General features: G+C 57.6%; 1 protein-coding gene across 1 annotated transcript; it reads left to right on the forward strand.

The window, feature by feature from the left end:
• Nucleotides 1-331: 331 nt before the first annotated feature.
• On the forward strand, nucleotides 332-22,340 carry PRRX2 (paired related homeobox 2). The gene is made up of 4 exons (XM_017810242.1): nucleotides 332-575; nucleotides 20,470-20,654; nucleotides 20,812-20,990; nucleotides 21,517-22,340. The coding sequence occupies exons 1-4, from the start codon at nucleotides 332-334 to the stop codon at nucleotides 21,650-21,652; spliced, it is 744 nt and encodes a 247-aa protein (XP_017665731.1). The 3' UTR covers nucleotides 21,653-22,340.
• Nucleotides 22,341-23,826: the final 1,486 nt, after the last annotated feature.

Here is a 23,826-nt window from a genome sequence, read left to right on the forward strand (position 1 = left end):
GGTCGCGGAGCTGGGGGGGGCGAGGGGCCGCCCCGCTCGGCTCTGAGCAGGGGCGTTTGTTTGAACAGCTCCAGAGCAAAGAGCAGGGGAAGAAAGTTTGGGCTGGGAGCGTGGTTTTTTCCCCAGACGTCAGCACAAGGCGGAACAGGGGCTGGGGAGGGAGCCGGACTCACAGGGCAGCCGTGATTTTTTTTTTCCTCCCCCCTATTTAAAAAAAAAAAAAATATTATAATTTTTTTTTCTTTTTTTTGGGGGGGTGGGTGGGGAAGGGGAAGGGGGCCGGGGAGCGGCCCGGCACCTCGGGGTGGGCTGCGGGCTGGGGGTGGGAGCCATGGACTCGGCGCCAGCCTTCGCCATGGACAAGCCGTTCGCCCCCGGCGCCGTGCGCGGCCCGGAGCCGCCCGAAAACCCTCAGAGCCGGAAAAACTTCAGCGTGAGCCACCTCCTCGACCTGGAGGAGGTGGCGGCCGGTATGAACGGGACCCCCGCGGCCGGTCCCCCGCCCGCCGGTGGCGGCAAGGCCATCCCGGAGCCGTCGGGAGGCAGCAGCGGCAGCGAGGCAGCGCCCCAGGACGGTGAGTCCCCGCCGCCCCGGGATGGGCTCCCCCGGGCTGGGGCAGCTTTGGGGATGGGGTGTCCCCGCCGTGTCCCTCCTGCCGCGGGCCGGGCACGGAGGACAAAGGGGGGGTCGGTATCTCCCCGCAGCGGGGTTTGGGGTGAATCGGGGAGCGGGTAGAGGAGGTAGAGGAGAGGGGTGACTCCCGTCGGGGCGAACTGCGGGGGTGCCCACACCCCGACGGCTGGGACAGAGAGACCCCGCACCGGGGGACAGGGACCCCGCACTGGGAGAGAGGGACATTGCGACGGGGTACAGGGAGCCCGCACCGGGGGAGAGGGACACAGCACCGGGGTCAGGGACCCCGCACCGGGCCAGGGGGCACGGGGACCCCGCACCGGCCGCCTCCCCTCCGTCAGCGGAGGTGCCGGGTATTGGACGTTCCCGGGAAGTCGGTGCGTCCCTGGGCGGCCTGCGGGGTCCCCCTTGCCCCCGGAGCTCCCCACCTTGGTTTCCGGGCTCGGGGAGCGGGGGCGGCCCGGCGGGGCCGTGGGGACCGGGACGCAGCGGGTCCCGTCCCGGCGGCCGCCGCTGCGCGTCTCCGGGCCGGCGGCACCGGCAGCACCGGCAGCACCGGGCCAGGGGGACAGAGCCGGGGCTCGGAGAGGAGACGGGGATCTACCCGGGACGCGGCTTCGTGGCGCTGGGTCCTGTCCGGGAGTTTGACGTTTCTAACGGGACAATCTCGCCCGCGACCCTCCTCGCCGCTCCGCCGGCCCCGCGCATCCCCGCTCCGCTTTTGGGGAGGGGGCGAGGAGGGTTCGCCCCGTCCTTGGGGCAAAGCCCCGGTCCAGGGGCAGCCGACAAGCTGCCAGAGCCCCCCCGCCGGAGGCGGGTGTCACCTCGGGGCACAGAGGTGACGGAGGGGAGGCAGAGCGTGGAGAGGGAGTGCAGCCCCGCCATCCCCCAAGGCCTGCGCCAGCAGCCCACCGCGAGGGCACCCTGGGGTGGCATCCCCAAAACCTGCCTCCTGGCTGGGCTGTGGTACCCTGAGCTCGTTTTCTGCAGCCCCCAGAGCACAGCCTCGAGGTGCTGATGGCCCTGCCGAGGGCATGCCCCGTGCCTGGCCAGGGTGCACAGCTCACCTGGGAAGCTGTGCCCATGAAGGGGGCTCAGCCCACCCCAGAGGCTGCCCAGCCCACCCCAGAGGCTGCCCAGACCTGTGGTGAGGGAGGGTTCCCAGTGGGGAACCTCCCCCCGGGTACTCCCTCTGTCCCCTCCCGGGGCTCCCCCACTGCAGGCAGGTTTGAAGCATCTTTCTCCCACCCACCTCTCATTCCCTGCACAGCCTCTTTCCTTCATGGAGCAGCCCCACCGAGCCCCCAGCCTGCCTGTGCCCGGGATGCTGAGGGCTGGGTGAGGCTGGGCGCTGTCTCTAGGATGGTGTCTGGTATTTTCAGCGTTATTTTCCATCCTCCCTCCCTTTCCCTTGGGTTCTGTTTGTACTTCTCACATTGCCTGTGGGACTGTTGGGGTGGTTTTCACCCAGTGATGGGACTGTATGGGGAACAGTATTCCTTGTGGGATCAGTGCAGCTTTGGGAAACCCAGCCCAGCCTGCAGCACTCGATTGGTCTCACAGGGCTGTTTGTAAAACAGCAGAGTAACTACTGCCCTGCTGAGCTCCTAAGGCACCCAAAGAGCTCAGTGGGGACTGGGTCTGATGCAAAAACCAGAGAGAGAGGCAAGGGACCTGCCTGAGTCACTACAAGCCCATATCTCAACCAAAAAGCCCACTGTTCCTGGGGCAGAGGCCCAGGGGGTTTGGCGCCTGCAGATCCCAGCACTGCTGGCCCATGCGAGATATTTCCCATTAGCACCTGTTAGGGTGAGTTTGCAGGGATGAGGAAAACATCAGCAACTGGGATGCTCTGACAGGCTGTCCAGGAGCAGAAGCATTTCTTCCCTTGGTCCTACCTGGAGAGAAGAACACCTAAGAGCAGCGGGCAAGAAGAGAATGAGAAGGCAGAGACAAAAATTTCTGTGCATACAAACATCGACCTTTGAGACCCGTTACCTGCGGCCACTGCCATAACTGGGATGCAATTTCCTAAATTGAGATGGGTAGACTCAAAATCCCAGATGCAAAATCTGAGGCAACTGTCCTGCCTTTGTGAGCGTCAGCCTTTTGCTACACATCTGCGATGCTTTCGGCATCGGCGCGATGACAGCAGAGGAACTTTTACTGGTAACGTTGTCTTTTATTGGCATCCTGAAGTAAAACACACTCTCAGCATTTTCTCTCGTCTTCTTCTTCACCATCTTGGGGTTTTTTTCTGCCAGATGCAAGTTTGGAGCCCCAAAGGTCGGTGGCAGTGGGTTTATTATGAACACAAGTGGACACAGTATCCCAGTGTGTCTCTGCAGGACGTGGCTCTGTGCTCCATCTGGGAACCTGTTAGGGAGCAAGAGCAGCCCTGAACCTGCTGTGAAGCTGCTGGTACCCCTGTGAAGGGCAGGGCTTGCTGCAGGCCAGGGGGTGTGTTGGCAGCGCTGGCACAGGGATGCTTTAGGCAGCCCCAGGCTGTGCTCAGCAGGTTGCAACCTTGACAGAACTCCCTCCCCTTCCCCAGGGAAGCAGCAGCAGGGGGTTTCTGTTCCAGAGGCTGGCAGAGATGGAGAAATTCGGGGCAGGGTTTTATTCTTTGCAGAAGGGGATTCAACCCCCTCCTGCTCTCATTCATTACCTCTGTCCCACAGATCTTCCCACTGGAGAGGGTGGCTGGGGGCAGCCCCATGTCTGGGGCCCTCAGCACAACTCTCCTCCAGGAGCAGGCCTTCCACAGTCCCTTTGCAGGGCTAGCACATCCCTTCCTGCTGGCACCAAGAACCAGAGCCATCCCCACCTCCTTCTCCAGCCAAGGGACTGCTCAGCCCCTGCCTTGGCCCCAGCCCCAAACTGGCCCTGAGGGCACCCACTGCATCCTCCTGAGAAGAAAAGCGTAAATATCTGTGCAACACGTTGCTCTCATGACACCGAAAAAATCAGAAATCCCACAAGCCAGGCAAGAGCAAGGAAGAGTCAACAGGGTGGTGAGAGCTTGTCCCCATCCTCATCTTCATCTTCATCCTCCCCTGGAGCGGTGCAACAGCCTCCCATGGAAAACCTTCGGCACAGCTTCTGAGGTCTTGAAAGCTTGTTCACCTCCTTTCATTAGACTAACAAATAATGTGTAACGCGAAACATCTGTTAACAACAGCCCTTAATGTTCTCAAGATGATAAAGCAGGAGGGTAATTTTAGCCAGCAAGCCTTGACTGATGGCTTTTCAAACAATGAACTTACTTTTGGTGCCGCCTGGGGATGGGAGAGGGAGTCGGGCGCTGGCTCCGGCAGCCGCTTCGGGGCTGAAAGCTCAGAAAGAGCCACTTTTGTCACAGCCAAGCTTAGAAGAAGGACTGTGGCCCCTCTGAGGGGATCCTTCAGCATGGGGCAGGCATGTGTTGCCCATTTGGCTGCAGCCACTGGGACCAGGCAGTGGGATGGGGAGATGTGGTGGTTCCTGGGTATCCCATTTGCAGAACAGCTCCTGCAGCCCCTTGCTCATCCCCAGGGTGGCTGCAACCCTGGGGCTGTGTGGATGCTGAGCTGAGCAGTGATGAAGTGAGAGAAGAGGCTCCACCCAAGGGGGCAGAGGGGATTAAGATGTTGTCACAGCAAATTGGCTTTAATTATGTAAACCAGGGCAGCTGAAAAGGGAGAAGAGAGGCAGGGAGGGACAGGGACCTGATATCAGTGGAAAAGGGACTTGCTCTTGGGATCAAGCAGTGGCTGACTGCCCCAGATAGCCCCAAGCTGCTCCCAGGGCTCAGGCACCTTCCTCAAGGCAGAGCCATCCCAGCTGATGTGTCCATGGTGTCCCACTCCAGGAGCCATGCTGATCCTGGCTCACAGGGCACAGTTTGGTTCTGCTTCTCTTCCTAAGTGCCACTTGTCCCCACTGGATGTGAGGCACAGCTCAGGGACACCTTGGCCGCTCTGTCTGCCCTGTAACACCATGGCTGGGATGTGTCCCTGGGGATCTGCTTTCCCTGGGACCTCTGCTTTGCTGCTGTTAAACCCAGCATCACTAACTCCTGGCTGATACCCTGTGCCAGGCTCAGGAAAGCACAGAGCCCTGGGCCCTGGGCCAGTGACATTGGGCCATGGGGAGCCAGTCAGGGCTCCCCTGCCCTGTAACCCCAGACCTGTTAGACCTCTCTTCTCCAGCACCCATCTGCCTTCCACAGCCCCAAAACTGCTGGAAATCCTGCAAACTTCTGTGCTGGGAAGCTTTCAATGGTTTCTGGATGACTGGTCAGGGACAGACAGGGGTGGAGAGACCCCGACTCAGCCTCTGTGGCAGGGGAAGAGGCTTTGAGAAGTATCTGATAGATGTGGCTGCAGCTCTCCAAGGAGAGGTTCTCGTGCTTTTGTGCCCAGGAGGAGGGGCACCCCTGCTGCTTGGGGTGGCACCATGACCTGCTTGCCCTGGCCTGTGGGATGAGGTTGGGATGCACTGGAGTGGGACACATGCTGCTGGTGGGCAGCAAGGCTGGGGTGCAGTGTTTACAGCACCCATCATCCCTCACTGCTCCCCAAAACAGCACCAGCTGAGGGTGCCTGGCTGCCCTCCCAGGCTGGCAGACCTCCTGCAGGGCCTCAATGGGGACAGTCCCTGTGTGGCAGAGCTGGGAACAGTGGCATCCAGAGCAGAGGGGGAGGTGAGCTGTCTCAGTCCTTGTAAGGCCAGTGCAGTTGGGATGGGTGGCACTGGGACAGGAGCCATCCTTGCATGGATGTGGCTCTCAGTGACCAGACCATCACCTTCCTATCTCCAGCACCTACTTGGGGACATCTCCCTGTCTGGAGGGCTCTGAGAGCTGCAGACCCCAAGATGGGGTTTTTCTCCATGCAAGGATGGTGCCCGTGGAGCTGCTGGAGCAGGATTGTCCCCAGGGGAGAGGACAGCACTTGCCAAGTGCCCAGTGCTGGCAGGTCCCCAGTGTAGCATCAGTCAGTGTGTCTTGATCCAATTAATCCACGTGGGAGCTTCCTGCCCCAGCCCACCTCCCAGCCCCCCACATTTGTCTGTGCTTAGTGCAAGGCTGGTGACAGGAGAGGGATGGATGGGTGGATGGATGGGGAGCCTGACAGGTCCCAGCTCACCCAGAAGGTTTCCAGCCACTCACAGGGAGCCCAGCATATCCCAGTCAGGAAAAAAGGGGGCTATGGGAAAGGACCCACCCTGTACCCCTCCCTAATGGGGGACACCCCCTCACCATGGCTCTCATCCTGTGTCACTGCCACGGGACCCGCTGTCCTGCACATGGTCCCCCTGTCCCACGGATGAGGGGAAACTGGTTCCCCAGGTCTTGTCTATCCAAAAACCTCAGTGGGCTGGGAGTGATGCTTTCCTGTGGCACAGGCAGGATAAGAGGCTGAGTTGGGTCAAAGCCCTGGCAAAACCAGCCAGAGCAGCACCAACCGCTACCAGGTGCAGGCAGGGATGGATGAGGGTCATGGCTGGGAGAGCCCAGGTCTCGTGGAGCTTCTGGCATGGGGTTTATTTTACCTTGGTACCACTGCTCTGTGCTTCCCTGTGCCCTCCAGCCTTGAAGGGTGACACACACTCACCATCCTGCTCCTCCCACAGTGACACCCTCTCACCATCCAGCTCCTCCCATGGTGACACGGAGAATTCTCTGTGCCCTGGGGTGCTGTCAGGCTCCTACTGACTGGTGACACCGGGGCTCCAGTTTGGGGGCAGTTTGGCCCCAGAGGGGCTGAAGACGCCCACCTGGGCTCCAGGCTCCCCCTGCCCCAGCCTGGGGGGGCTCTGGGTCGGAACGGGGGCCCCAGGAAGGCGCTCTGCCCACGCTGAGCCCTCCCCAGGGGCACGGGGAAATACATACCGGCACGTTTCTGCAGCGCCTGCAGGGCTCAGCGGGGTCCCCACACATGCTCACATCTGTGCTGGGGGAGCTGCTGCCAGAGGGTGAAGAGAAAAAAAAGGCAAAACCAGGGCCTGGGGAGATGGGTCCCCTCTTGCTGGGGGAGCCCAAGAGGCAGAGCAGCCTTGGCTCGGCCAGGAGGGCAGGAAAATCAATTTTCTCCCTGACTTCTCCTTGCTGGGATTTTTCTCCCCTCAGCACCCCCGGTGAGCTGGGTTTTGGCAGGCATTGCTGTGGCAGATGCTCCTTTCCAAGCTCCTTTCCAGCAGGAAAAGGGCACAGGAACACAGGGAAAGTCACTGCATGACAGGGCCTGGAGGGGACAGTGGGGGGGTCCTGTGTGTGGTGGGGACACGGGGCTTTGCCCCACTCCCTTGGGAGCCCTGGCAGCAGCCACTGATGTGCTTTAATCCCCAGCAGCTCAGATGCCCTGTGGCACAGCCATGCCCAGCCCAGGAGGGTGCTGGGGTGTGGGGACACCTTCCCTGTCCCCCCTGGGCTCATTCGACCAGGAACAGCTCAGTGCAAGACTATTTCCCCTCTCCTTTTGGGCTGTTATTTCAGGGAATGGGGCTGATTCACAGGAAAAATATGAAATTTCGACTCTGCACAGCCAAGATGGGCGAATTTCAACGAATCAGCATTTTAAGAGAGCCTGGGTGTGTGTCTGTAGCTGGGAGGCTGATGAAATGATTTGGGGCTTTGAGGCTGCCTAGTTAGAAACCCTCCTCTCTCCCAGGGAGTGGGGCTGATCACCCCTTCTCCCGGGCCACGGGGAATTATCCCCCTAGATCTCTAAAATCAGGGAGCTGAAGGGATGAGGTTTGAAGCAGGATGGGACCCAGGTGCTTTGGCACTGGCAGAGGCTTGGTGTCCCCAGGATGGCACCTCATCCCCTCCCTGCAATGGGAGCAGCAGCTGGAAGGAATTATCCTTCCAGGATGGGATCCCTGAGCCACGGAGCAGGCTCAGAGCATCCTTTAAAATCCCAGGGCAGTGGGTTATAGCTGGGCTGAGCTGGGACTGGGCAAGGATTTAGATCAGGGTTAATGCAGATCAGGTTTTTCCTGGGAAGTACGGTGGGCAGAGGCAGCCATCCCCTGCCTGGTCACCCTAGCCGGGACAGGGAGGATGGGAAAGGCAAACCCTGTCAGGGAGGAAGGACTGATTTTTAGGGTTTCAAGGCTTTTTTTCCCAGTGCCTGTTAGCAAGCACTGCTCTGGTACTGCAGAACCAGGTCGTTTTTCACTGAACAACCCTAAATTTCCGAGAATTAAAAGAAAAAAATCCCACCCTCGCCCTTGAGGCATTCCCAGTGTTTGCATTTGCCCGAGGGACACATGACCGCGGGCGATGTTTTCCAGCCTTCCCACGGCGTGACGAAATGCCCTGTCCACGCTGAGCATCCCTCACCAGACGCTTCCCTGCCCTGTGCTTCCCCTGGGAAAACCGGCCCCAGCGCTGGGACCTGCTGGGGACATCGGGAAGACGAATGGGGTCCCCTCGGCCACCCCCTCCCCTGCAGCCCCATCCGCGCCGGGCTGCGAACGGCAGCTCGGAGGGCGGCGGGTGTTAATTGAGCAGGAGATATAATGAGGCTGCGGTGCTGCTCCTTCACGCGGGACTGGGGGGAAAACAGCCCTTGGGATCGCGGGCGGGGCTGGGGGTGCAGCTCAGGTCCCGGGGGGATGCTGGGCGGGCTGGGAACCTTCAGAGAGCGGCAGCTCCAGCCGCCGGCCCCCTCCCCTTCCCTCCTCATCCCCCTTTGAGTGCATATAATAAAGCAGCTTTTCAGCTGCGGCTGCAGTGATAGATCAGGAAGAATTGTATGAGTCTATTAAAGTCTGTGTGTCTCTGAATGGAGACTGTGGCTAAGCCAGGCGCCAGGCTCGCGCATTGAACCAGATGTGGAGAGGCGCCATCCTTTCCAGCCACTGAATCCGAGAGGCTGCAGGCTTCACACGCAAGGAAACTGGAGTGCACATGGCAGGGGAGCCGGGGGAGCGGCGGGGAGCACATGGCAGCGGGGTGCTGGGGAGGGGGCACAGCCCAGCACTCCCAGCCGGCACGGGAGCTGAGCCGGGGGCTTCGGGGAGGAGCCCAGGGACAGAGCTGGGACTGAGGGGTGCAGCTGGTCGAGCCACCCCAGGCTCTGTGGATTGCACCCCGAGTTGTGCAGGGCATCAGGGGAGTGGCTGTGTTGTGTCTTGAGCTGTACAGGGCATTGCAGAGTGTATTTGGGGAGGTGGTGCGTTGCACCCTGAGCTGCACAGGGCATGGCAGTGTGTGTGTGAGGAGGGCTGCTCTGCACCCCAAGATGTACAGGGGGTCAGCATTGTACCACAGGTCATGCAGGGCGTTGCTCGGGTAGGGTGAGGATTGCATTGTGCCCCAGGGACGTACTATATGTGTGTGTGTGTGAGTTACATCGCACCCCAGGTCGTACAGGGACATACGATATGTGTGTGGGGGGGAGTTATACTGCACCCCAGGTTGGAAAGGGCAATGCAATGTGTGTATGGGGGGGCTGGCATTGCACCCCAAGCTGTGCAGGGCATTGCAGGTGGAGGGAGTGTTACACTGAGCCATTCAGGGGAGTTATGCTGTACCCCAGGTCATGCAGGGTGGGGGGGATTGTGTTGCATCCCAAGCTGCACAGGACACTGCCAGGGCTGGGGTGGGGGTGTCAGGGTGTTGCAGGGGCTGGGTGGGTCACATAGCTGCAGGGCTGAGCTGGGGGTAGCAGTGGTAGTGATGCTGCAGGGAGCACACAGGGGACCCCACACACAGCCCTGGGGAGCTAAGAGCCTGGTCCAGCAGCAGCACAGCTGAGGAGAGCACAGGATGGGGCACAGGCAGGGACATCTCCTGTCTCCAAACCCACTGGCAGGCAGAAAAGACAAGGATGCCAACCTGCTGGGGACAGCTGTGGCTGGCATCTCAGGGTGCTGGTTACCCCCTGAGCTGGGATCCCATGTCCCCAGCAAAGGTGTGAAGCAGAATCCGTCCATGGGGTGCTGTGGAGGGGACATGAGTGATGTGGGGACGTGGTGCTGCTCGGGGCTGGGCTGGGCTGGGCTCAGGCTGGGGCAGCTGCCACGCTCCCTCCTCACCAATTTCACTTTCTCAGCTGGGCCGGCCACATGGCTGTAATTTGGGGGTTGTAAATACCTCAGGGGAATTTTTAAATTAAAAAAATAACTGTTTTCATTTAAATTAAAAGACACTGAAGCATTTCTATTAGTATTAGGGGTTTATAAAACTTAAAACAAATGTTGAAACTAAACTACCAGGCACCGTCCACTTTGCGAAGCCCTTCGTGTGTTCGACATGACCTGATTACCCATCAGGGGTTAAGTTTGGATGGAGTTTGTATGAGAGTGCTGGGATGCCCAGTGTGGCAAGATGGTGCTTGGTCTCCCTGGGGACCCAGAGGGGATGAAGGCTTGGGGTGATGAGGGTGAGGGTCTCAGCTCTGCTGGGCTTTGGTCAGGTGGACCCTGATGCAGATGTCTTCATCCTGACATCTCCAGGGTGTCCCCTGGTGTCCTCCCCATTGCTGGCACCTGCCCCCAGCAACCTGCCTGCCATCCTGTCCCCTCTGTCCCCACTGTTCCTGCCATCCCCACCATCCCCACCATCCCCACCATGCACGGTTCTGCTCTAACCTGGAAACAGTTAACCGGGCTGGGTTAAAAAAAAAAAAAGATACGAGCCACTTATTAAAATGAATGTTTTACAATAAATTTGGCGAGAGGCCACCGACCTCAAATGAAAACCAGACTGGAGGACAGCGATGCTGCTCGCTGGCAAAGGTTTCCAGGACGTCTGTGCGTGCAGGCGCCCACGAGGGTCCTCCTTGGAGTGGTGGTGGGATGGGGTCCTGGCAGGGGGCTCCCGCCCACCCCACACCCTGGCCAGACATGCTGGTGTCCACGGCCACAGGACTCTGGTGGTGGCTGTGCGATGGGCTCTCAGCAGGTGCTGGCGCTCACTGGTCAAATGGGTGCTCAGTGGCCTGTTGGGTGTGAAAAACACCCTTTTGGCCTCAGAAAAGAGGGGGGAGTTGGGTCAGTGGCAGTGGGCAGCAGGAGGGGGCACTGGGGATTTTCATCATTCCCCCTGTCCCTCCCTATCTCCTTCCCCTCCTTGGCAATGACCCCGATGCAATGGGGTCTGTGCTTTAACTCGGTGGGCTGGTGTTGAGTTTCCATGCCAGATGCCATTGGGTCTGGCTTGCTTGGGCTTTTGCCTATTAAATTTCAAAAAATCACCTTTTTTGGGGGGCTGAGGAGGAGAGGAAGGCTGGGATCACCATGCCAGGGGTCCCTGGCTGGGAGCCAGCCCTCTACACAACGTTCCTGCTATGCAGCCCTGGCTGATTAGTTTTATTTTTCAACCACTGAGCAGAAGTCCCAGCGAGCTCTCGACACCACGATGGCCCGAGGCACCCACCATCCCATCCCCTCCCCACCCCGGGGGAAACCCACTTTGCAGTTAAAATCGAGGTTTTGGTGGAGCTTTGCAAGCGCAGGCGGGTGCTGCTCCCTCTGGAGTCTCATTAGTGTTAATTAATTACATGTGCCTGTGCCCTGCTGGCAAACCGTGTAACCTGTTGTGTCAGGCGGCCACATGTAAGAGACGCTGGCACCTCCACAGCTGCCTCATGGATGCACCAAAGGGTGCCTAAAAGGTCTGCAGGATGGGGAGGGAAACAGCATCTGCCGTGCTCGGCCCTGATGTAGCACAGTGGGGTCTGTCCTGGCATCATCCATCCTGGCATCATCCATCCCAGCATCTTGATGGCTGTGGAGAGCCACTCAGGCTATTCCCTCTGCCCAGACCCCTTGTTGCAGTGTCTGTGGCTGACCCAAACCCCAGTGTTTTGGCTGTGGGGTCCAGGCTGGCCATTTCCCTGCACTGCAGAGCCCCGTTCACACATCTGTGAGGCATCACAGTGCTGCCACTCACCATGCTTGGCTGTTTTAACACAGGGCATGGCCAGAGCTGAGAAAGCATGGACACTGCACCCCCAGGGGGTACCCAGGGGCTGTGTCCCCGGGAGCATCCCTGGGTGCTGCAGCAGTGCTAGGTGCAGGACAGCCCAAGCACTGGTCTCATCCCGCTCTGAGAAGGTCTCCTGGCCGTAGGATGAAAGCAAGCCCCATGGAGAATGTCTCCTCGCCGAGGAGGCTCCTGGCTGGCGCTGGCTGGGGCAGAGCCAGCGCCTTTTGTTGGTCCCTGGGCCTCCTCTGCAGGGGCTGGCAGATTCGCAGGAGAACAAAATTAAAATTCCTGCTCCCCCGTCGGTCGGTGCTTGGCTCAGACCGGCACGGCAAACCCACCGCCGTGTCTCTTCCCGAGGCTCTTGGCTGTGCTGTGAGGGCTTCAGCTCCTACCACCCCCAGCCCTGCGGCCACAGGTGTCCACCTCGGGAGCCCTTTGGTCTGACACGGCCTCTTGGAGCATCCCTGGGAAAGCTGGGAGCTGTGGCACAACACGCACCCCCATCCCCGTATCCGTCCTGTTTCCTCTCTCCCTCTTTGGCGTTTGCAGGGGATATCCCAGACTGACACCATCGCAGATGAGTCTTTGGAGGCTCTGTGTGACCCCAGCCCCATACAGGCAAATGGGGTGAACCCCAGAGGGGAGTGAACCCCCTTGAGCTGTGCACGTTCCCCTGCCATGAGCAGGGAAGATTCTAGACCCTGCCAGGCCCTGGCAGCTCAAAGCCACCAGTGTGCCCAGCAGTGACACAGTGCCACCGTCCCCAGCAAACCCACACACGTGATGGACTTTCCCAGGAGGCTTTTGTCCTTACCCTGCCATTTCTTGAGAGGCAAACCAGGGTACTCATTGGGGAGGAGCACTCCAGCTATTCCCCCAACTCAGCTCCTCCGTGGCTCCATCCCCATGGAGCACTGACACAATGGAGGCAATGGCAGTGCTGGAGCTGGGACAGCCCATTGTGTGGGGCTGCAGCCGCAGCCTCCTCCGAGCACACGGGATGCTCCTGGCAGCTCCCGAAATCCCCGCGCCAGGCTGGGGTCACCCGCCGCACAGGCACGGCCCTGGGAGGGAACATTTCGCTCGCAGACCACCGAGCCCAAGGGATGTGCTCGGCATTCCCGGTCCCAGGCTGGATGCCCTGGGCCGGTGCCACCCGTCGGTGGGCGCAGCCAGGCAGTCTGAGCCCTGCGGCCCCTCACAATGGCCCCGGCTCCGGCTCCCGGGGTGCGCGGGAGTCAGGCGGCTGGGAAAGCACAGCGAGGGGCTGCGCCCGCCCCGCGCCGGGCGCCAGCGCTGTCGCAGGCTCTGAAGGCTGTTCCTGGAGCGGTTGTGTCAGGGGCTGCTCGTGGTGCCAGGCTCTGTGGTCTGGATCCCGGCGCGGGGTCGGGATCGGGGCCAGGGTGCTGGGGAACATCCTGGAGCTGTGAGCCTGGGGGCAAGGTCTGTCCATGTCACCTTCTCCAAAGGTCTGTCCGTGGGTGGTTCCCACCCCAGGAAAAAGGCAGGTGATGGTGCTTTCTCCTCCAGACCCCTGGGACAGTGGGAGGGAATTTCTTGTGCTGCTCAGCCTTCTCCCACCAGAGCTTTGTGGCCAAAGATGTTCCCCAGCCCCTTCCTGAGCCTTGACAGCATCCCACCAACCCTGCCTCCTCCTTCGGGGAATGTGGCTGCAATTAATTCATTAAATGCTTCCGCTGACGCAGGAGCTGGCCCTGCCAGAACACCGTTCCTGGGGCCTGTGCTTGGCTGGGCGAGCACTGTGCTGGGCTGTGCAGGAGCCTCCAGTCAGGGCAGGAGCCTCTGGCATGGTGGGAAATGCTGGGAAGTGTTCCTGGACTGCTGGGCATGTCAAAGCCTCAGGGCTTTAACTGCAGCCGTGTGGATTTCACCAGCTTTCAGCTTTCAGGGCATCCTGTTTAAATCACAACACGTGGCTCAGCTGGCTGGTTCCTCACCTGGTTCCCTTCTTTATCTCCTTCATCCCCTCTCTTCCTCCCTCCTCACTGTGACCTCCTGATCTTGGCCCTCTCGTGTGCTTGGGTTTTGCAGCAGATACATCACAGCTGCCCTTCCTGGAGAGGTGGCTTTGTATCTGCTCACGGCTCTCACCAGTGAATTTGGTGGCTAATAACAGGCTGGGACCATCCCTAAGGGAAGCAGGGTCCCACAACACAGGGATCTTCCTTTTCAGGTTCCTTCTGTCCCCAGTACCCATCTAAGCATCCCATTCCCAATGCATTTGCTGGACTAAAGAAGGGGATGAGCCAAAAAGAGGTTTCAGTGCCACCACCGGCTTGCAAGCACAGGTTGGGCACATCCCCACTGGGATGCAGGGATGCTGCTGGCTCAGCCAGCTCTCCAGGACCTTCCCAGCTTGCTCAGGCTTTTGGCTGGACATTCTGTGATGGGTGCTCAGACACCACACACCATCCCCGGCATCTGGGGGTGCGAGGGGAAAAGCCTTCTGGGCTCAGGAGAGCATTCCTTCTGGGAGTGCTCCATGCAGGCTATGCATGGAACATTCCCAGGGCTGCAGCACTGCCAGGCAGGATCCTCCCAGAAACTGGGTGTCTCTGTGGCTGGGGGTAGTGAACCAAGGCTCTGGGTGGTTTCTGGCTGGTGCAGAGGCAGCTCTATAACCATAAAACAGTCTGCTGCTGCCTGTCAGTGAGCACAGGCTAAGGCCCTCCCGGGACAGCCTTGGCCTCTTTCTTGGTCCAGGCTTTTGCTGCTCCTTTTTAACAGAGACACTTTTCCCCCAGCAAAACTGGCAGCCTGTAAAAACGTGTCAGCGTTTCAGTTTTTTCACAATTAATGAGGTGAAACATCCTCGGAAACATTTCGCTGTAATGTTTCTCCAGTAGCTGAGACTTGCCCCTCTCTTAAATTTTTCATGTGCGCCACTTGAGCCGAGAAAGTTTCCTTCGGACTCAGCACATTTGGACCCCCCTGGCTTCAACCTCCCCCCAGAGCCTCCAGCATTCCCAGGGTCTTCATGAGGCTGGGGTTGGGCTGGAGGGGGAGCAGGGAGTGGCGGTGGGTTGGGATGAGGAGGTCAGAGCCTGCTCCCAGCAGTGAGGGGGATGGGTTTGAACCTCAGAGGGCCAAGAAAAGCTGGGACCAACACCTCTTGGGCAGGGGTTGGTGGCCCCAAGGGGCTTCTCCCCTGAGTAGGGGTGTGAAACCACCCAGAAAACAAGATTTACGCCGATAGGGTTTTGCCCCCAAGCTGTGACGCTGCGTTGGTCCTGTGCACCCGGGCTGGGCTCACTGGTGGGTGCAGGAAAGTGCACAGAACCACAGTTCTGTGACCCAGCACACATGAGGGGGCAGCTTTCCAGCTGCTTCTCAGCCCTCTAGGGTTCCCAAGATGATCTGGGGAGATTTAAGACCTGTAAGTGGCATAGGCAGCTCCCACCATCAGTTTTGCAACAAGCCCTGTGCTGCCTGTGCCTGTGAACAGAGACAACTGTCTGTCTTCCCTCTGGCCTGTGGAGCATCCCTCCTGCCATCCCTCCTGCCATCCCTCCTCCCTGCAAACCCCTCTCAGGCTCCCAGACTGTTCCCAACCACGTTCCAAGACAGGGCAGTAGCTGGAAGTAGCTGCTGGAAAGGGGGTGCAGCTGCGCTCAGCTGCCCATGCACCCCCAAATCACACCTTCGGGTGTCTCAGCTGATGGTTACAGGACAGCAAGGAGCTGGAACAGGCAGGCACTGCGGAGGGGCAATTCCCAAACCCCAGAGCTTCGCTCCAGCTCGCTGCGATCCGAGGGGAAACGCTTCCTCCCCATCGCATGATTTAGAGGAACAAGTTAAACAATTGCACATGAAACTCTGGCGCACGTCATCGCCGGAGCTCTCCTCGCTTCCCCCGAGTGTCTAAAGGGATGAAGGGAGTGCACATGTTTACCGAGAGAGACCATGGGAGAAACGAAAGACATTGTTTTTCCAAAGGATTTCTTGGCTGTAAAAGACCTCCACCACCCTGTGGCTTCCCTGATGAAGGCCCAGCGTTAATTTGTTAAATCCACATCAAGTGCCCGGAGAACCCGTTGTTTATTTTTGCTAATTCAGCCGGCCGAGATCAAATTGGGGTTTTATTTGTTAAGGATAAACCTTAATTAATAAAAGCTATTTATTTAGTTAGAGCTGGCCGCAGCCTGAGGGTCAGATATGCCACGATCATTATTTCAAGTAAAACAAACCCAAAACGTCTCTCAACAGTTTGAAAAACGTAGAAACTTAGAGGGCTGAATTTATTTGTCTTAGGAAGAATTTACAGCTAATTCCCTCCAGGCTATTTCAACCCTTAAATTATATCCGAGAAGAAAAGAGGGGGAAAAAAATACCATTCCAGGCGGAGAAGGGAAGTAAATGGTACGGCAGATTTGATCATTTTGGCCGGGGGGGTGTGAAAAATTTAAAGCTTAAAATGTCTTTGGCAAACTGCTCGCAAATAAATGGAACGTGTGAAATAATTTAATGGCAGAAAACTGTTGGGGGCTGCGGGGTCTGTGTCACAATGGAAAATGAAACACGTTGGGGGAGATGTAGCCTGGGCTTTTTTGCATGAGAGGGTTGAACTCACTCCCTTATGACCTGGTCCCTGAAAAAGGGGGGGTTTTGCACCTCAAAGCCAAGTGTCAGAGCTGGATGCAGCAAAATCTTTCCCAGGCTGTGGTGGTGCACACGGAGGGGGTTTGCAGCATCATCTGGGGGAGAGACAGGCTGGCAGTCGGGCGAGGTGACATCGTGCTCTGGGATGAGCATTTTGCAGAGAAACCCCAGAAACTGGGTGTCCAGAGGGGAGTCACCCCACAGAGAGACTGATGGTGATGGAGCCCATCCCTGAAAGCCATCGCAGGGGAGCATCCCTGCCCAGGGACGCTGTGTCCCTGTGGCTCAGGCGTGTGAGCAGCTGGGAATGTCAGCACTGGTTGGGGCTGGCTCCCAGCTGCACCGAGGCCGTTTATCGTGTGCTAATGGAGGTCGTAAGTCAGAGTCGGAGCCTCGGTGGAAATTAGTGAAAATTACCTCTTTACAGCACTCGGCGGCTGCTGCGCGGGAGGTTGGGGGCCCTGCCAGCGTGGGGGCCCTCCTTGGCAAGCCCAGCGAGTCCTTCCTATGGAAAACTAATGGGAACACAGAGGGAAAAGGCAAGAGCTGGAAAAGTGGGCTCGGTTGGTGCCCAGCTGAGCCAGCTGGCTCTGCCCCACGGGGCTGTTGCCTTTGCAAACGGGGCAGGACCCGTCACTCCCCAGTTCACGGCGTGGGGTGTGATCCAGGCTTGCCAGCGTCGGTGCTCCCGCATGGAGAAGGGGCTTGGGGTGACTCCCAGCGCCCCATGGCACCCGTAGGGCAGAGCTCTGCCCCCGGGCTGGCTGCAGTTCTTGGGCAGGCAGCATTGCCTGGGGCTGGGCAGCCCAGAGAGGAGGCTGGGGGTTACCTAGGGCACATCCAGCACCCCAAAACTCATCCACATCATGGGGGGAAAGTCTCGTGTCTTTCCTAACACACTGGGGCAATTTAAGTCCGGGCCCATCCTGCTCTGTGCAGAGCCCCTGCACCTCCCTCTCCCCATCCTCCCCCGCACGTCATCTTTCGTTATTCGGTAATGTTATCCCCCGGTTTTCCCCCTTCTCCTGCGTTTTTTTTTCCCCTTCAGTGCAAACTGTAATCAGTGGAAGATAAATACAGTGAAGGTGGCTGGGGAGAAGGCTCAGGAGCCCCTCTGACCTCGGACAACCAAGCCCTGCCCCAAACGAATCCTCAAATTGTAACCGACAAAGGCAAGGGTTTGGCTTTCTCCAGAGCCTCCCCAGGCACTGCTTTGGGGCAAAACGTAGATGGTGGTGAGCTGGGTTTAACTTCGTGGAGTTACAAACCCTTATTCTGGGAAGCCCATCGGGGTGAGGAAATGGTTTCCAATTCCTTCGTAAAAGTGCCAGAGAGTCTGGTTAAATCCAAGTCCTGCTGATGGCAGTGAGATGGCAGAGGGTCTTTGGGGCACCCTCTCCATCCTCTTCCCCATTCCTTCTCCGGTGCCACAGAGAACTTAGCAATGCTCATTTTTGGGAAGCTGTTTTGAGACTGTTAAAGCATTTCTGACAGAAACAATCCAGCCCAACTCTGTACATTGTAAACCTGTCAGACACACACCACCAGCAATTAGGGTGGCATTTATCTGGTCCCACAGCCCTGCAGGGCCTGAGCTAATGGGGACAAGATGTGTTGGTCTGTTCCAAGGCTCATCCCTGAGCAGAGCAGAGGATCCAGGCAGGCCCCCCAACTGTGGAGCTGCCTCCCTGCCATACAGAGATGGCCTGGAAAAAGTGTGGAAGGTTATTCCATTAAAACCAGCAATAGAGGCTGAACAAAATGCCCCAACTGAGGCATGGCCCAGGGTCTGAAGCTCTCAAAAAGCCTGGGAACCACTGGCACTCAGACACATCCTGACCCAACTCTGGTCTTAAACCTCGATCCCAGCATGCCTGCCAGCCCCATATGGGAATTGCTCAGCAATGCTCATCTCCCGTGGCCATTTAGCTCTTCCCTCCATGGGTTTGGGGAGAGAGAAACCAGCCAGAAATGTGGCCAGATCCTGCAGAACTGGATTGAGAATTAATTTAAGAAACATTTCCGCCTCCTCCTTGCCTTCAGCCAAATTAGAGTGGGTGAGAGAAGCAATCACTTAGGGAAAAGTCCTACAGCCAGGTTTAAATTGGGGATGAAACCAAAAGGGGTTTATAAATTTTATTTATACATTTCCTAAGATTCTGTTGAAATCATTGCTGGTTCAGCGAGGGCAGTGGGTGCCCTTGGTGATGGCAAGTTTTGAACCAAACTCTGGTCTGTCATTTCCCCAGAAGCCCTACAGGGTCATCATAAACCCAATGAGGAAACATCTCTCACCCTGGTACATCCCATAGCTCTTTCCCAGCCTGATGGTTCCCGTTTCAGTCCCAGGCTCCCAGAAAACCCAGGGACAACCATGGCTGGACTTCATGTATTTTAATCCAGCGGCTCGTTAGCTTGCTGAAGGAAAACAGGACCAAAAAAGGAGTTTAACTAAAAGGGGCAACTGGAAAGCAGAGACTGGCAGAACATTTGAAGCTGCAGGAACAAGGGCTGGAGGGAATCCTGAGAATTTTATTTGTGAGCCTTTAAACACGATCGGCAGCAAAGGGCAGCCTGTGGTTTCCTGGCTGGGGAAAGGGCCTCTAACCCACACATATTTCAGGCACAGCACTGTCCATCCTGTCTTTACCCAACCGAGAAGGCCGTGTCCCAAATACAAGAGCACAGGCTGTTTCCAGCCCAAGGGATGGTCAACCAAGGTCCAAATGCACCGACAACACAATAAAAGACCCAGAGAAATGCTGGTAGCTGCAGCGAGGCCCTGGGAGGGGGACAGAGCTCCTTTTCCTCCCCTTCACACCCAGGGGTGCTCTCCTCTTCCCAAAGCCCCAGCAGTTTGGCCCCATCATGGTCAAAACGTGGCATTCCTGCATGTGCCTGGGCGATGGGGGACAGGGGGGTGGTGGTGGCCAGGTCCCACCTCCACACCCCTGCCAGCAGGTCTTGGGGTTTCTCTGGTCTTCATGGCTCGTCCTCAGGATGGGACAGCTCTTGGGAGTGGTGTACTCAGGCACAAAGGGCCTTAGGGACTTGATGCAAAACTTAGCAGTGGACATTTCGCGGCTTGAATTATTAAGAATTAAGGTCCCAAGATGGTTTTTGTGGCCTTAAAGATCTTGGAACCCATAGTTTCTTCCTGCTCAACAGCTTGATGGTGTCTTGGAGCAGGAGAGTTAATATCCCTTGCAGTTGATTTTGTTTGTTGCTCGAGTATCATCTGAAAACCCTGCACTTATTTAATAAGTGCCACGATAACTTATTAGCAAGTATTTAATTCTTGAGCATATTGAGGGAGTGGTGAGTTCTGCCACCGTGGCCCCTGCAATGATATAGAGCAGAAACCCCCAATATAACCCTGCTATGAATCAGAATGTCATAAAATTATTAACATTTCAAATAAATCCAAAATGCTTTCCCACCAGTAGGTACAGATTGGATCCAGATGCTTTATTAACAGAAAGAATCATTAACCAGTACCTCCATAAGGCAGAACGACAGCGAGTCGTGCTCCCCATGAAGCCTTTGCAGGCAGCTGACTGGGTGTCTCGGAAAAAGACTTCATAAACTTGCCTAAACCTTATGATATTAGTGACAAAGAGGAGATTAATCTCAGCCTGGCTGACAGCCCAAGATCAATACTGAGAAACCAAACTACACCCTCAGCTTCATGTTTCCATGAGCCAGCAAAGCCAGAAATAAACACTGTGGAGGCTGAGCTCTGCGAGACGCGGTGCCGTTCGTTCCGAGCTCTGAAGGCCGGGGTTGGATGAGCAGAGATGCTTGGCTGCAGTCCTGTGTCACCCTGGGGACATGCCATGGCTTCAGGGGGTGCTGGAGGTGGGAGCCGAGACCCTCATCTTGGGTGTGTTTTGGTGCTGAATTTCCATGGCTGTTCAGGAAAGCTTGACCTAATGCCTTAGGATGAGCTGAGCCCAGGACACCCTGTGGGCATGTCCCAAGTTTGGATCAAGTGCTGCCCAAAAATCCACAGAGACCGGTATTCAAAATCAGATCCAGGTGGTTTTAGCCAGATGTGAAACCACTGCAGGTCTTTGCAAATACTGGGGTTAACCCTCAACTCCTGCAGGTCCCGGAATAGGTTTAGATTCTCATGGTGACCACAGGGTTGCACATACGCTGCTCTCTCCAGAGTCCCAGGTGCCTGCAGGGAGTGCAGACCTCCAGGAGGGCCTGAGCCTGGCTGGGCTGTGGGGTCTGTGGGGTTTCACACAGGTCTGGCTCTCACATGGCCTCTTCTGTGCTTTCCCCACAGGTGAGAGCCTGAGCCCGAGCCGTGGGGCGGCCAAGAGGAAGAAGAAGCAGAGGAGGAACCGCACCACCTTCAACAGCAGCCAGCTGCAGGCTCTGGAGAGGGTCTTTGAGAGGACGCACTACCCCGACGCCTTCGTGCGGGAGGAGCTGGCGAGGAGGGTCAACCTCAGCGAGGCGAGAGTCCAGGTGAGCACAGGTTTGTGTGGGAGAAAACAACACCCTCTGCCTTGACCCCAGGCAGGAACAGGGACTGTCCCCTCTCTGGTTTCATCCTGCACACGACCACGATCGGTAGGACAGACACTTGGGGCATCCCTGCTGACCCCCTTCCCTCCCCACGCAGGTCTGGTTTCAGAACCGGAGGGCCAAGTTTCGCCGTAACGAGAGGGCCATGCTGGCCAACAGATCAGCATCACTCCTCAAATCCTACAGCCAAGAGGCAGCCATTGAGCAGCCCATGGCGCCACGACCCACCGCACTGACCCCGGAGTATCTCTCCTGGACCAGCACCTCCCCGTACAGGTAGGTGGAGGCTTTGGAGGAGCTGGGGAGAGGTGGTCATAGGGCTGCCTAGGGACCAGTCCACTGTAGGAACACAGCCTTATGCTGCTGCTGGGGATTTAGGGAGTTTTACAGGGCCAAAACGAGCTTGTCTGACTTTGCTTTGGGAACCCCTTTCATCTCTGAGCACCCACTGCCTGTTGCTGAGCAGGCTTCTCTGTCTCCATGCATTTTGGGGCCCTGGTACTTGCAAGGGATTTGCTTGGCCTCATGCTGACCCTTCCCACATCTCGGCAAAGGAGGTGACATGGGTCCCTTCTGGTTCCCAGCTGTTCACGACCAGCCATCTCGTCCAAAAGCTCAAGGCAGGGCTTCCTGGTGCATACTTTGAGGGGTTCCCACATCCAGCCAGCCATAAAAATGCTGGTCTTGTGGGAGATCTCTGAGAGGGAAGGGGCAGTCTGGCCTGGGAAGCCGGCAGGACCACGAGGGGCATGGGGACTTCTCCACGGGCAACGCCTCATTCCTCCCCGCTCCCTCCCCGCAGCACTGTGCCCTCCTACAGCTCCAGCGGGACCGCGACGCCCACCCAAGGGGTGAACATGGCCAACAGCATCGCCAGCCTGCGCCTCAAAGCCAAAGAGTTCAGCCTCCATCAGAACCAGGTGCCGACCGTGAACTGACCAGGGCAAAGCCCGCCCAGTGGCCTCATCCAGGATACAACGTGGAGCTCCTGTGCCGGTCCAGGACAAATCCGCCACCTGCCCAACACATGTCACTCATCCAGTGTGTCTCAGCACCTCTTCTCTCCTCTTCCCTTCCCTTTTGAAGGTAGAGTCAGTCCCCAGGCCGAAGTGGCACATAATTATAGCCACATATGGAGCAAACTTGGTTAGAAATTTGCTTTTCCGCACACCCTTATAATAACGGCTATATATACACACACATACCCCCCACGCGCTCTTCGAGGACAAACAGACTTGCCAAGGGAACAAGAATTTGCTTCCAAACATGGAAGGATCTTGGACTATTGGATTTGACCAATTTGGGTATCTCGCCCAGAGAGCCAAAGAGTTCTTGGGTCTTCTCCTCCCGTGGGGACGTGCAGCGGTGGGAGGACCACGAGCTCCCCTTTCCGCCAGGCTGTGACTTGTGGTGCTCAACCACAAGTGCCGAAGCTGACCTGTGTGTTCACCTCTTTGCGCAGCCCCAGCCACAGCGTTTGGGACTTTGGGAAGCTGACGGCTCACCCATGCCACGGCCAGTCCCAGCCAGCCCTCTGCACTGTGCTGCCTGCATTTAGGAGTAGCCTATTCAATGGCATCAGGCTTTGTTCCTTCCCAGAGGAGCAAGGAGGGCTGGAGCATCTCACCAGCCTCTCTTGGAGCCTGTGTGCTCTCCTGTGAGCCGGGGGTGCATCGCCAGTCCCCAAGCAGGCACTGCTGCCCTGCCTTGGTGGGCTTGCCAGCGATTCTGCAGAGCCCCAGGTCATTGAACCGTCCCAGGGAAAGAGAAAATTGGAAAAAGCTGTTGGGTTTCAGCTGAGTAGGCGGCTCCCAGCGCTTCGTGCCAACGAAGGCTTCGCCTTCCGGAGGCACAGCCTCCCTGTCGGCAGCTCCGCAGATGTGAGCAGGGGTCTGGGGCCGGCGACGCCACGGGGGGAGGTTTCTTTGGTTTTGCAGAGAGGAAATGGTTTCCCCCTCGTCCCACCCTGCCGTGCAGCCTAATGAGGTTGCAAGGTGGGATGTGTGGGGGGATGGACACGGCGGGGGCAGCCTCGCCCCAGCCCATGGGACTGAGCCGTGGAGAGACGCAGCCTCCGCCTTCCCCTGCCAGTCCCGTGGCAATGGGGAACGAGCCAGAGGGATGGAGGTGTTACCCTCTGGAAACCAGGCCACCTTTTCCTCACCCACCACAAAATGCCACCAGCCAGGCGTGGGGACACCACCAGCTCAGAGGGGTGGCCTGGACAGAGAAGGCACCAGCCCTACTTGCCTGGAAGAGGGCTTGGCTTGGGGACTGTAGCAGCAGGTCTGAGGATGAACAGAGCAACTGCTGAGGTGCTTCCTCCAGATAAACATCCTCTGGTCTGTGACACCAAGGCTGAAAGTGTCACAACTACAAAGTGACCATCTGAGTGCCCACAGCTCCCAGGAACATCCTCTCCCATTCCCACTGGGGCTCTCACTGCAGCTATATGTGGGACCCTCAGCTGCACCCCAGACAGCACCAACCCAGGGGTGCTCACCCAGCACCCAACTGGAGATCTGATGGGAGAACAAGGAGAGGAGCACATCTCCTCTGGCTGGGGGTGAACCAGCCTCTCCATCCTGCCTCCAGCCCCAGCTTTCTCTGCTCCACTCAATCTATTTGGGAATGACCACCTTCTCCTCCTCCAGCACGGCAGGCAGGGACAGGGCACAGCCTGACCGACACTGTCCACCCCATCCAGGGAGGAGTGTCACCCTAAATACCCATGCTCTGCCCCCATCCCTATTTCCAGGGCTGGTATTTCCCCCATTTGCCATGCCAGCAGCTCCCCATAGCACACAGACACATGCCAAGCCAGGGGGAAGAGGGATCCACTGAGGATCAAATCACCCACCCTGAGAAACACCCCCTGGGGCAGAAGGAGGAGGCCCGGGGGGGGGTCCTATTCCCATGGAAAAGCACAGGGCTCTTTTTTCGGTTATACAAGATGAAACCACAGGGATATAAATGTCGCTGCCTCTTTGAGAACATTAATGAAAATAAACCCATTTAATAGTTTGCAGATGCCGTTTCTGTAAACCTAAAAAAAGCAGGGAATAAATATTTCTTCACTAAATATCTATATGTATATATATATTTGAAAACA

Source organism: Lepidothrix coronata, unplaced genomic scaffold (assembly GCF_001604755.1).
Source record: "Lepidothrix coronata isolate B3197 unplaced genomic scaffold, Lepidothrix_coronata-1.0 Scaffold28, whole genome shotgun sequence".
Taxonomy (NCBI): Eukaryota; Metazoa; Chordata; class Aves; order Passeriformes; family Pipridae; genus Lepidothrix; species Lepidothrix coronata.